Here is a 13,741-nt window from a genome sequence, read left to right as displayed (position 1 = left end):
AGTAAGTCTCTGAATTCTTTTTAATAACATTGTTATGTGTTGCTAATCGATGATGAATAAAGTACTTCTTACCATTAATGTGACTTCTGGTGCAGCATGGTTTTGCTGATGGCTTTGTAGTCTGGTTGATACATGGTGAGGTTAAGCTTCATGCAGGCGCTGAGACTTCCATCCATTAAACGTGATCATAGGTTGGTCTTAACGTTCTTTAGATGTGAGAAAGACTGCTCACATGCATACGTAGAGCCAAACATTGTCAGTACAGCAATACTCACACACTGCAGTGTGTGGTATGTGACGGGAAGCACGTTCTAAAATTTGACAATCAGCTGGTGAGTGGGTTGAAGTTTTTCCATTTCTCCCCACTTGTGTTTGCTTGCCAACTCTGCTTGCTGTCATGCAAGTCTTTCCAAATCTTCATTCAGTGACTTGAACTTATTCGCCCACATGTCTGAGGCCTTCAGGTCAGCACCTTGGAGCTCAAAATCTCTGACAGAGACACTGGGGATGTAACACAGGTCGGCGCTGTCCGCTACACACTCGTGTGGATGGGTGATGAACTTAAAAAGATGAGTGCGCTCACGAAATTCTCCAAAGTGTGCTTTGAATGACTGCAGGAGATTAGATGTGAAGCCCACTAGCTGCTGGAGATCAAGATATTGAGTAGGGTCTCTTGCTGTTCATGAATCTTTCAACTCTCCCAGTTTTTCAAAGTGTAGTAAACGACCTGTTTCAATGTCGGCAATGAAGAGTTCCAGCTTGTTGTCAAATGCAAACACTGCTTTTTGAAGGGATAAGACTGTATTTCCTTTATTCATTTTAAAGAGGAGAGAGACAGGGAGAGAGAGAGAGAGAGAGAGAGAGAGAGAGAGAGAGAGAAGGGAGGGAGGAGCTGGAAGCATCAACTCCCATATGTGCCTTGACCAGGCAAGCCCAGGGTTTCGAACCGGTGACCTAAGCATTTCCAGGTCAACGCTTTATCCACTGTGCCACCACAGGTCGAGACTGTATTTCCAACACCTTGCATTTTCACATTGAGCTGGTTCAGATGTTCAGTCATGTCCATGAGACAGAACTTCAGAAGCCACTCAGTGTCAGCTAACTCAGGATGCTCGATGTTATTCATTTTAAGAAAAGTCTGGATTTTGCTCACACAAGCCGCATAACGGCTGAGCACCTTCCCTCTTGACAACCAACGCACATTGCTGTGCAGAAGCAGACCAGGATAATTATTCCCAACTTCATCCAGCAGTGTTTTAAACTGGCGATCATTTAAAGCTCGGGCAACAATAAAGTTGACCACCCGAATGATCAGCGACATCACCTCACCAAGCTGCTCACCACACATCTGAGCACGAAGCACCTCCTGATGTAGGATGCAGTGAAAACTTAGGATGGGTCTCTTTTCATGTTCACGAAGAAGCGCAACGAATCCTCTGTTTTTCCCCACCATGCTTAGAGCACCATCAGTACACACTGAAATAAGTTTATCCATTGGAAGATTTTTTTCTTTAGCGAACTCAGTGAACGACTTGAGTAAATCCTCCCCTCTTGTTGTCTCTTTCATAGGCAAAACAGCAAGACTTTTTTGACACACTTCCTCAGGTAGTGTGTCACCGACAGCATACCTTGCAATCATGCTGAACTGGGATAAATGGCTTAAGTCTGTTGACTCATTCAAAGCGAGAGAAAAGAATGGTGCTGCATTTAAGTCCTTCACTTGTGTTGCCTCAATTTGATTCGCCATCATGATGGTACGATCGTGAACAGTTCTTGCTGACAGAGGCATGCTTTTTTATTTGTTTATCTTTTTTTTTTTTTTTTTTGTATTTTTCTGAAGCTGGAAACCGGGAGAGACAGTCAGACAGACTCCCGCATGCGCCCGACCGGGATCCACCCAGCACGCCCACCAGGGGCGACGCTCTGCCCACCAGGGGGGTGATGCTCTGCCCCTCCGGGGCGTCGCTCAGTCGTGATGCTCTGCCCCTCCAGGGCGTCGCTCACTCTAGCGCCTGGGGCAGAGGCCAAGGAGCCATCCCCAGTGCCCAGGCCATCTTTGCTCCAATGGAGCCTCGCTATGGGAGTGGAAGAGAGAGACAGAGAGGAAGGAGAGGGGGAGGGGTGGAGAAGCAGATGGGCGCTTCTCCTGTGTGCCCTGGCCGGGAATCGAACCTGGGATTTCTGCATGCCAGGCCGACGCTCTACCACTGGGCCAACCGGCCAGGGCTGATTATCTTGTCTTTATCCAAAAAGTCGTCAAAAAGTTCATTGGCAACATCAAGCATGAATGTTTTGGCATACTCCCCATCTGTGAATTGTTTTCCATTTCTCACAATTGCTACAGCACCAGAAAAGCTAGCTGAATTCCAGTCACCTTGTTGGGTCCAACCACGGAGTTGCTGCTGACTAGCTTGCACTCTGCACAGGAGCTCTTGACATGCTTTCTTCCTGCTGTCCCCCGCTGGATATTTCAATGCAAATGTAGTATGGTGTGTGTTGAAGTGCTGCTTTATATTTGATCGTTTCATTGATGCAATTTTATCATTGCATATTAGATACACTGCAGAACCTGCTCTCTCCACACAGGCGAATTCCTCCGTCCATTCCTGCTGAAAAGTACGATACTCCTCATCTTTTTTCTTTTAGCCATCTTCTTCATCAAAAGGGTATCTGCAATTAGCTAGCTGACTACTTGCTTAAAAGGAGAGAAGTTTACTTCCTGATCTCACAACGACCCGTGTACTTTATGCATTATCCAATAAAAATTTGGTGTTGTCCCGGAGGACAGCTATGATTGGCTCCAGCCACCGGCAACCATGAACATGAGCGGTAGGAAATGAATGGATTGTAACACATGGTAATACATAAAAATGTTTTATATTTTTAACATTATTTTTTTTATTAAAGGTTTGTCTCTGAGCCAGATGGAGCCATCAAAAGAGCCACATCTAGCTCGCGAGCTGTAGGTTCCCGATCCCTGCACTAAGTTATAAACATTAAGAACTCAATGGCAGTAGTAGGGCTATGTGGGACAGAGCTAAAGCAGTAGTAATAGGGATATTTTTTAAAATACAGTGTGTCTGTAAACTCATGGTGCACTTTTGACTGGTCACAGGAAAGCAACAAAAGACAATAGAAATGTGAAATCTGCACCAAATAAAGGAAAACTCTCCCAGTTTCATACCTATTCAGTGCAGCTCGATGTGGGCTCACACACAGATTTTTTAGGGCTCCTTAGGTAGCTATCCCGTATAGCCTCTACAGACTCGTCACTGACTGATGGCCTACCAGAATGGGGTTTCTCCACCAAATTGCCGGTTTCCTTCAACTGCTTATCCCACTGAGTAATGTTATTCCTATGTGGTGGCGCTTCATTATAAATGCACTGATATTCACGTTGCACTTTGGTCACAGATTTGAATTTAGCGAGCCACAAAACACACTGAACTTTCCTCTGTACCGTCCACATCTCGACTGGCATGGCCGTGGGCTGCTCTGCTATATACACGGTGTTACGTCATCATCTGCGCATGCGCACATGCTGCCACATCATCCTACAGAAACTGGGAGGGTTTTCCTTTTATTTGGTGCAGATTTCACATTTTTATCGTCTTTTGTTACTTTCCTGTGACCGGTCAAAAGTGCACCATGACTTTACGAACATATTTTTTATCTTTGATATTTGGGTGGGGAAGACTTTCTAAATAAAGCTCCTAAAGCATAAACCATTCAATTAAAAAGTAATGGCTTTGACTGTAGCAAAAGTAAGAATTTCTCTGCCATGAGGAAAGCCATAGACAAAATTAATAAAAGAAAAGATTTGCAATTGTACTAATTTATAATACACAATGAAAGCTCAGTTACCAACAAGAAAAGCACAGGAAGCCACCACAAGAAAAATGAGAAAGAATGCTAACAGGTTCGTAAGAGAAGGGGAACCCCAAGTGGCTAAGAGGAATGTGAAAAGCTACTCTAAGTCACTGATAAGAGAAATGTAAAAATCGAAATTAGCACAGTAGGTGTATCAGATCAGCAAAGGTAAGAAAGATAGACAATGCCAAATATTGTTGGGGATGTGGAAAAATAGGGACCCACCTGTCCTGGGAAGGGCTATAGATGGGGGCAGCACCCACCAGTGTGCGGTGAACTTGAGGTACACATGTACGCACCCCTGGAAACCTCAGAAAATGTCTCTCTTAGCTACATGCATGGAATGGAGCAAGGATGCTCGAGGCAGCACCATTGTGGGAGCAGAGAGCTGGGGACAAGCTGGGTGTCTGGCCAGGATGGCTAAGCACATTTGGCGAATGAATCCTGTGTAGTGCTGGACAGCAGCCAGCCACAATGAATTAGAGTACAGACAACAACAAAAAAGCAAGGCAGAGTGGCCCTGGCTGGTTAGCTCAGTGGTAGAGTGTCGGCTGGGTGCACGCAGATGCCCCATGTTCAATTCAGGTCAGGGAACACAGAAGAAGCTACCATCTGCTTCTCTACCCTTCCCCCTCCCCCTTCTCTCTCCTTCCCTTCCCACAGCCATGGCTAGATTGGTTTGAACACATCAGCCCGCAGAGGGTGCAGAGGATGGTTCCCTGGAGCCTCTACCTCAGGTGCTAAAAACACCTCAGTTGCCAAGCAACAGCCCTACGTGGGCAGAGCACTGCCAGTGGAGGGCTTACTGGGTGGATCCTGAAGTCGGGGCATGCAGTAATCTGTCTCTCTGTCTCCACTCCTCTCACTTAAAATTATTTTTAAAAAGCAAAGCTGAGTGGGTAAATTTAGAAACAGAACGAGGTATTGCACTACGGACTTGTGAAGTGACACGTGGAGATGTATCAGGGCAGCACAGAAGCACTGTCATGACACATTATCATGGAGAAGCTCCTCCCACCTGGAGGCGGGGCTTCCTGGCCAAGAAACTGCGGCCCTCAGTTAGGGATACAGTCTTACCCTGGGGACTTACTGTGCGAAGGACAGCTTGATCCGCGCCTGGATTTCCAGCCATTCTTCCTTCATCAGCCTCCCGCAGAGCAGCAGCTCCTTTGACAGTCTCTCAGCTTTCCTCAAGTTCTCTGCAGCCTCCTTAAATCTGAGCCGCGGTCAGGAAACTTCACACCCTTGGTCCTAGATCCTGGGGCCCTAGTTCCCCGACGTCCTTGGCTCCCGCACTTCCCACCACCCCCTTTCTCCCCCCAGTCGTCGGTCAGCTTTGGACTGGCCCTTGAGAATTAAATGTAAGTAACGTGGGCGGTATTTCTATCTGTAAGCCGAGGCAAAAGGATACTTCTGGAGGGAGAGTAAGGCTCTCCCCATGGTGTGGAACAGCTCGATCGAACATCTGAAAACGTCTGTGTTGTCGGTGAAGGGCGGCGCCACGGAGTTGGTGAGGATTTCTCTGGCTTTTATTGTGTGTTGTTTTGCCTGCAGTGCCAGTCCTACAGAAAAGGAAAAGCCGTCTCAGTGTCTCTAACATCTTGATGGACAAGAATATAATCACCTACAGCCCGAGAATCTAATGTGGTCGCCTTCACCTTCTGTCCTGTGACACACAGGCAGCAGAAAATATTGTCGTGATTGGACCAACCAAAGTGTTTTATATCCTGTGCTACTTAAGGTGACATTCCCACACCCTAGAACTCAAGATCATTTTGTCCCAAAATGGTTTTTTTTAGAAATTAAATAGCATGGGCAGGAATGGAGCAGCTTTGAAACCTCACCAATATCAGACACAAAATATGTTCTAAGTAATTATACCAAAAAAAAAAGAAAGAAGAAAGAAAGAAAGAGAAAGAGAGAAAGAGAGAGAGAGAAAGAAAAGAGAAAAGAAAAGAAAAAAGAAAAAGAAGCCCTGGCTAGTTGCTCAGTGGTAGAGCACTGGCTGAGCGTGTGGAATTCCTGGTTCGATTCCCAGTCAGGACACACAGAAGAAGCGCCCATCTGCTTCTCCACCCCTTCCCCTTCTCTCTCTCAGTCTCTCTCTCTCTGCCCCTCCTGCAGCCATGGCTCAGTTGGAGCAAGTTGGCCCCTGGCACTGAGGATGGCTCCATGGCCTCGCCTCAGGTGCTAAAATATAAAATAGTTCAGTTGTCAAGCAACAGGCAACTGGGCAGAGCATCGCCCTGTAGGGGGCTTGCAGGGTGGATCCCAGTCTGGGCGCATACAGGAGTCTGTCTGCCTCTTGGCTTCTCACTTAAGAAAAATTTTAAAAAGAAAAAGAAAACAAATGGTATACAAGGACTATCACATTCTGGGCGGGAAATAAGATATTCATGAATTTTAATCCTGGCAATTGCTGTGACAGCAATCTTAACGAACACTAAAATTTCGGAATCTTCTGCTTATCTATAATCATACTTCGGAGTTTATTTTAATATAACAAATACAATGATAGGGACAAAAAAAATCACAGTTCCCTTGAGGTCATAGGCTAATGTGTTGCAATCTCTTATTCCTATGTGGTATTAGACTAATATGAAACACCACGGAGTAAAAAAAAAAAAAAAGTTACTACCAAGAACTAATTCCTTCAGGACATCTAGCATTCTCCCATGCACCTACTAGTTTGTGGTAAAGATTGACGTTGGGGACCACCAGTTATTTCCCAGGGCTTTTCGCTTCCCCACTGTAACGCCAGTCAGGGCCACCATCAGAGCCACCTGGCCCATGCAGGTTTGTATTGGATTTGGACAGATGGTAATGAAACAACAGAGCCATGAACTGGTGGGCCATTATCTTTAATCCTAGCTTGCACCCGGTGGGCAGGTAAAACACACACTGGGCTCCAAAACCCACTCATTCAGCACTCACAAAGCTACTGACTTCTCCGAGTTTCCTAGAGTCAAAGGTTTCTAGCTCACCAGGCTTATTCACCTCTGTTCCCCATCTCCTTCCTTCTCCCTGTACAAACTCTGCATAAACTGGCTTCACACTCAGCACTCTACCATCTTGGCTGCTTCTCCTGGTCTCCTCCACGTGGCCTTTATCTGCTCTCCTCTCAAATGCTAATCTCAGGAACCGAGAGAACAAGCTCCCTGTCTGCCCCACTTTATAGTGCAGAAATCAAAACCTTTAATCCAATATATAAAATAGGGAAGTCTCTAATACAAAGTCACTTAACTGAGGCATGATGGGATTGTACCACCGCACATCAAAAAGGGTGGGAAAGGCTTAGTCCTAAAACCAAGCCCCAGGCTCCAAGAATCTTGCCTGCCCGTAGCCTGCCCCCAACACATATTAATATCACCTGGGCGACAGCTTCCACGTGGGCAGCTCCATCTTTAACAAAGTGAGCATAATATATTTTATCTGCCCAACACCCACACCTCCACCCCCTCCCCACATTGACAGCCTCTTCCACCTCCCCCTCCACCCACACACAGAGATACTCCTGGTCTTATGTCATTCATTCTATGGGATTAGATCTCAGAGTTCTAAAATGCTGTCAAAATACAAAGTTAATTCTGTTCCTATGTTTATAAAACAGAAAGAATATCTTTTCTTTCTTTCTTTTTTTTTTTTTTTTTTTTTTTGTATTTTTCCGAAGCTGGAAACGGGGAGAGACAGTCAGACAGACTCCCGCATGCACCCGACCGGGATCCATCTGGCATGCCCACCAGGGCGACGCTCTGCCCACCAGGGGGCAATGCTCTGCCCCTCCGGGGTGTCGCTCTGTTGCGACCAGAGCCACTCTAGCGCCTGGGGCAGAGGCCAAGGAGCCATCCCCAGCGCCCGGGCCATCTTTGCTCCAATGGAGCCTTGGCTGCGGGAGGGGAAGAGAGAGACAGAGAGGAAGGAGGCGGGGTGGAGAAGCAAACGGGTGCTTCTCCTGTGTGCCCTGGCCGGGAATCGAACCCGGGTCCCCCGCACGCCAGGCCGATGCTCTACCGCTGAGCCAACCGGCCAGGGCCAAAAGAATATCTTTTCTAATGGCAAAAATTCAGGGAAGCTCTGACAGAATTTTATCTTTATATATATATTTATATGTATATATATGTATATATATTTATATATATTTATATATATTTTTTTATATATATATATAAATAAATATATTTTAAAGCCCGCACCAAATCACTGTGCCAGAGATTTATCGGTGCCGATGATGTGAGTGATATTACAAAAAAGCCTGGTGGACAGTATGTCCAGCCTCAGTCCCCCCCCCTCCAGTGACCTGCACTCAGCCTCCCGGGTTGCGGCTCAAGGACACTGGCCCTGATGTCAGACTGCCCAGAATGAAGTCCCTGCTCCGCCACCTTCCCTGGAACTCTGGCCTTGGCTTCCCCAGTGGTCAGCGGGGACGACAGTATTATTACCCACATGCCTGGACGGTGGCGAACACTGAGGTTATGCAGGGAAAACAGTTCACACGGCGCCCCGCACTCAGCAAGACCTCCGTGAATAGAGGACACTGTTTGTACTTGAAACGGACAGAGGAAGACTGTCACGCAGAAGGGTGGCAGACTGCGTTAGAAAGGCATCGTTGGAAATCCCAGATGCTAGGACGCTGGTACTGGCATTTAAAATCCCGGGGTTGGGTCTCAGATCATCTGCGTATAGATTAGCAATGTGATCTGGGGCAAGCTGTTGCCATTTCTTCAACTCCTTCCTGTTCCCTTGGCTCTAAGAACGAGGAGGGAGGGAGGGCTGGGTAGGTGACTCCTGGGTCTCCAAGGTGCCCTCTGGTGCTAGCCGCCTTTCATCTAACAAGTAGAACCGGTATACAGTCTGTTTCAGCCCAATTTACTAGCCAGAGGGCAATTCTACGCTTGGCCTGCAGGGGGTTTCTACTTATTTTACTTGTTCACTGGACTCACCCTGGAAAATAAGCATGACCACCACCACCATCATCATCATCGTGGTCATCACTACAGATGAACGACGTCCAGGGAGGCAGTGCTATTCATCTAGCACTAGGTTACCCAGTCAGAAAGGACACAACATCCTTGTTAGTACCTTCCCTGCATCCATTCTCTTCTTTTTACTTTTGGGAACACCAGGTCCCCACACCCCCGACATGACCTATGTCATTTAGTCAAAGCTGGCCTCTCTCCCAGGACCTAGTAGAGCTGAAAGGCAGATCTAGCCAATTAGAATATTCTTTGGTGTTGACACACAACCCACGCTGCAAACTGGTTACATGGTCTGAACCTGAATCTTGCCCAGTCAACAGTGAGTTTTACCGTTGGATTTTTGAGTCGTAGGAGCTGATTAATTCCCTTCTGCTTATGTCAGCTGGGTTTAGACTTTTATTTATTTTGAAATAAATAAAAGTCTCACAGCCCACCCCCAACACCCCAACACACATTAATATCACCTGGGCGACAGCTTCCACGTGGGCAGCTCCATCTTTAACAAAGTGAGCATAATATATTTTATCTGCCCAAAACCCACACCCCCACCCCCTCCCCACATTGACAGCCCCTTCCACCTCCCCCTCCACCCACACACAGATAGATACTCCTGGTCTTATGTCATTCATTCTATGGGATTAGATCTCAGAGTTCTAAAATGCTGTCAAAATACAAAGTTAATTCTGTTCCTATGTTTATAAAACAGAAAGAATATCTGTTTAAAATATATTTATATATATATATATAAAGATAAAATTCTTTTATTTATTTTGAAATAAAAGTCTAAACCAAGAGATTTTTATTATTTTGGAAATAACAAAATAAATAAAAGTGGGTGATTACTTATACACAAGAGATTCTCCATCCATACAAATTTGAATGGATTCCACTTCAGGCCCCTACTCCATGCCCTGGGACCTTCCTAAGATGCCTTTGGAGCTAACAGATTCATTCTTTCCCAAGAACCCCAATTTTCAGATCATAAAAAACAAAACCCTAAAGGGCCCAGGGCTTCCTTCTCTTCTTTATATATTATATTTAAAAAAATCTTATTGACTCTCCCTGAAAGGAGATGGCTTCTCACTCTTCCTTCCAGTTACATGCGAGTCCAGTTTTGAGGAAAAAGCAGACGCACCTGACTGAGCTTCCTCCCAGGAGCTGAGCTCACCTTTCAGCTGGAGGTAGCCTCGGGCCAGGTTGACGTAGGCCTCGGCCAGTTTCCAGTGGCGGTCGCCATAGCAAATCCTCGTCAGTGCCACGCAGCGCACCAGCTCCTGGATCGCCTGCTTGTACTGTGGGAGCAAGAACACAAGCTTACCATTTGAATAGCCGAAAGCATAGAGCCACAAAATCACCTTGCACGTTGACCCATCCAGTAAGCACATATTGAGCGCTAAACTTGCTTATAAGGCTTAGAGAATCACCTTGCACATTGACCCATCCAATAAGCACATAATTGAGCGCTAAACTTGCTTATAAGGCTTAGAAGCACTCAGGACACAGAAGACAACAAAACAGGCAAAGATCTCTTCGGGGTGGTAGGGTTTAATTCTCTAGCAGAACTCTGGCTGAGGAAGTCTGCCAACCTAGGTCGACCTAGCACAGGGCCTGGCGCATAGTAGGTACTAAATAAACACAATAGCTGTCGTGTACAGTTTCCAAAAATGTCTAAGACCACCTCAATAGTATTTTCGCCCATGATGCTGGCTGATAAGTGGCAATCGCCCTGAGCATAAGCGAATTTGACTCAGATCATGGGGCCTAGAATCTTCATACAATATCATGGTGGTTAACTCTTCTGCGGCCGGGCAGGAAACTTTTGGTGGACCGGCACCAGTCCGTGGACCGGAGGTTGGAGAGCACTGACCTAAGCTATTGCACTTCTCAGTGACCAGAGAGGTCAGGTATGGAAGAGGAAGGCTCCTTACTTCGTGCCTGCTGGAATAGGACTTTGCCTTCTCTTCACAGGATTGGAGCTTCTCACGAGGAGGTTGGAAGAGCGCTGTCAGCTGCAGCTTGTTCGAGACCCTCTTTCCAGGCGTTAGGCTGATAGCAGCAACGATTTCATCTGAGTGGTTGGATATGTGGGTTTCCTGGGGTTCTTGCATACTTTTGTACACATTATCCTCTGATTTAGAAATTTTAAAAAAAGGCATTAAAGATCGTTTTCATGTTTGCTCTGAGAAATACACATTTTTCCACCTAGAAATTGAGGCTAGAATCTAGGAAAATTTCAACGCTATGCCCATGACTGCTCTGAGAATAGTAACATTCCATGCAATGAATATATATATATTTTTTTTTCCTAGGACCAAACTCATAATGTCACTGCTCATGGTTTTTGTTTTTGTTCTGTCTGTTTTAATCAAGGCACCCAAATAAACATTCTGCACAGAGCCAGTAATCCTTGCATCTGCACATACTGGCTGATAACTCACCCACTGCCTAGAATGTCCCTTTCCTTCTTCTCTTTCTATTAAAATTCTGCCAGGCTGAAATTGGTTCCTAACCCTCCTTGAATATGTCAGCTCCGAGACTCATTCCCCCAACTAGAATATGAGCTCCTCAAGATTGTCTTCTGTTATTTTATACCCCCCTGCACAGATGAACAGAGGTTCCTCAAGAAATACTGAGGAACATAACACACACCTACAACGAGTGGAGTTACCTGGCAGAGTTACAGATGTGCCGCGAGGTACTATGTTTCCTAGTTGGATTAATGTTTGAAGAATCTTTAAGATGCTATATTTCGCCCTGGCCGGTTGGCTCAGTGGTAGAGCGTCGGCCTGGCGTGCAGAAGTCCCGGGTTCGATTCCCGGCCAGGGCACACAGGAGAGGCGCCCATCTGCTTTTCCACCCCTCCCCCTCTCCTTCCTCTCTGTCTCTCTCTTCCCCTCCCGCAGCCGAGGCTCCATTGGAGCAAAGATGGCCTGGGCGCTGGGGATGGCTCCTTGGCCTCTGCCCCAGGTGCTAGAGTGGCTCCCCGGAGGGGCAAAGCATCGCCCCCTGGTGGGCAGAGCGTCACCCCCTGGTGGGCGTGCCGGGTGGATCCCAGTCGGGCGCATGCGGGAGTCTATCTATCCCCGTTTCCAGCTTCAGAAAAATACAAAAGAAAAGAAAAAAAGATGCTATATTTCATTTGGAATTATGTGTTGGGCTGGATCCTAAAAATGAAACATTGTCTTGCTATTTCAAATATATTTTAATACAGAGTGGGGTAAAAGTAGGTTTCTAGTTGGTCCCATAGAAAATCATACAATAATTGATAAATCATAATATAAGAATAAATTCTGTGTTTCACAACTGTAAACCTACTTTTGCCCCTACCCAGTAGATATTATTCTCATTTATCAAGAATTTTCCTGAACCTTTATATTCTAGTTTTAATTGAAAGATCACTTTAATTATTTATCAATATTATTTATTAATATTATTTATATTTATACTGTTTATTAATATTATTAAATGTCATTTATTTTAAAATACTGTATAAATGCTGCATTTCATTTTTGAGGATTTAGCATTCATATCTGACTGATGATGCTTCATATACCAATATTATGTTCGACTTAGTTGTTAGCAATGCTTTCCCTGGATTTCCTCATCTGCAAATATACACAAAATTTGAATCCAAAGAGGATGCTAATTTTCTCTTAATAGAAGAACTGTCTATTATGCCAGGGATGATGGTATACAAACAAAAATAACCTTTTCAGTTGACAATTACAAGAACATTACTAAGTGTCCCTCTTAGATCCATATTAAAGCAATCACAAACTACAGCTTCTCAGAGTATAAAAAAATCTATAATTAGCATTACCTTCTTCCCTCTACTGTCCCAAACCCACTGCTTATCTGGGAATAACGTTCTTCCAACCTCACCCTAAAGAGAAAAACAACCTCTGGGGAAAAAAAAAACAACAACAAACACCTCTTTCTGCTCCTCTTCCCGACTGTGCCTGTATTTTATCTGTTTTTATTCCCCTCCACACTCACTTCTTTAAAACTAGCGAAAAAATTGGAAAAGTTTCAATTCTCACATCTCCGTGTCGTAAAATCCTTTGTCCATCTACCCTAGATGCTAGAGAGAGCTTCGGTTTCTTTTCCAAGTGAATTATAGTTGTCTCCACAGCCTGACTTGCCGGGTTGGTTCCTGGTGTAACGGCTTGGTGATTCTTTGTGCAGATTGATTACCACCAAACAGTCTAAAGAGGGGCCGTTTCAGACCAAAGCAGAGCAGCCTTTTCTGGTAAAGCAACCAGGCACCTCCCAAACCTCTGGGCAGAATTATGAATGCTAGAGCATGCACCAATAGGGAGTGGGGAAGAGGGTTTTGCTGAAGTTTGTAACCCAATCCTTGGGAGCCAGAGGTGGGAATTTTAAAATGGAGTTGTCTTCTCCTTGGAATTTTCTTAAAGCGGTATCGCTGCACGCTGATGCCAAAGTCTGTCAAAGATTGCCACCTCCCTAGTTTAGAGGACTCCCACCTTGTTTTGAGTAAGGCAAAATATGAAAAGTGACACTCAACAGATCTAGAGAACTTTTAAGTGAGTCATAGGGACAACTATACTAACACATGTAATCATTTGCACACTTGTGTCAACTTGGGGTGGTGGTGGAAGTTACTTTAAGATCATTCAATTTTCATAATAAAACATCAGATGTTAAATTAATACATTAGAATGTTTCCTTTTTGAGGAAATTAAAATGAGGGGCTAACATTAATTACTTATTAAGAAAATGTTAAAAAAAAAAAAAAAGAAAACGTTCTATTTTTCCCCCGTTGATTTGAGAGAGAGAGAAGTACCAACTTGTTCCACTTAGTTGTTCCATTTACTTGTGCATTCATTGATTGCTTCTTGTATGTGCCCTGAATGGGGATCAAACTTGGGACG

General features: G+C 45.1%; 1 protein-coding gene across 5 annotated transcripts in view; it reads right to left on the bottom strand.

The window, feature by feature from the left end:
• TTC23 (tetratricopeptide repeat domain 23) overlaps positions 1-13,741 on the bottom strand; it is a 92,808-nt gene that overhangs the window by 76,146 nt on the left and 2,921 nt on the right. For 4 of the 5 annotated variants that reach the window (XM_066239365.1, XM_066239367.1, XM_066239363.1 and 1 more), the window contains exons 2-5: positions 10,775-10,974; positions 10,015-10,138; positions 5,282-5,432; positions 4,961-5,086 (exon numbers count right to left, since the gene is read on the bottom strand). In XM_066239365.1, coding sequence (XP_066095462.1) covers positions 4,961-5,086; positions 5,282-5,432; positions 10,015-10,138; positions 10,775-10,954 — 581 coding nt within the window. In that variant the 5' untranslated portion in view covers positions 10,955-10,974. Of the gene's footprint in view, positions 1-4,960; positions 5,087-5,281; positions 5,433-10,014; positions 10,139-10,774; positions 10,975-12,886; positions 13,101-13,741 lie in introns of those variants that run through there. The other variant, XM_066239364.1, reaches the window with a different exon arrangement.

The sequence above is a fragment of the Saccopteryx bilineata genome, chromosome 7 (assembly GCF_036850765.1).
Source record: "Saccopteryx bilineata isolate mSacBil1 chromosome 7, mSacBil1_pri_phased_curated, whole genome shotgun sequence".
In the NCBI taxonomy this organism is placed as follows: Eukaryota; Metazoa; Chordata; class Mammalia; order Chiroptera; family Emballonuridae; genus Saccopteryx; species Saccopteryx bilineata.
Note: the sequence above shows the minus strand (reverse complement) of the source record. Positions and strands in the feature narration are given on the sequence as shown.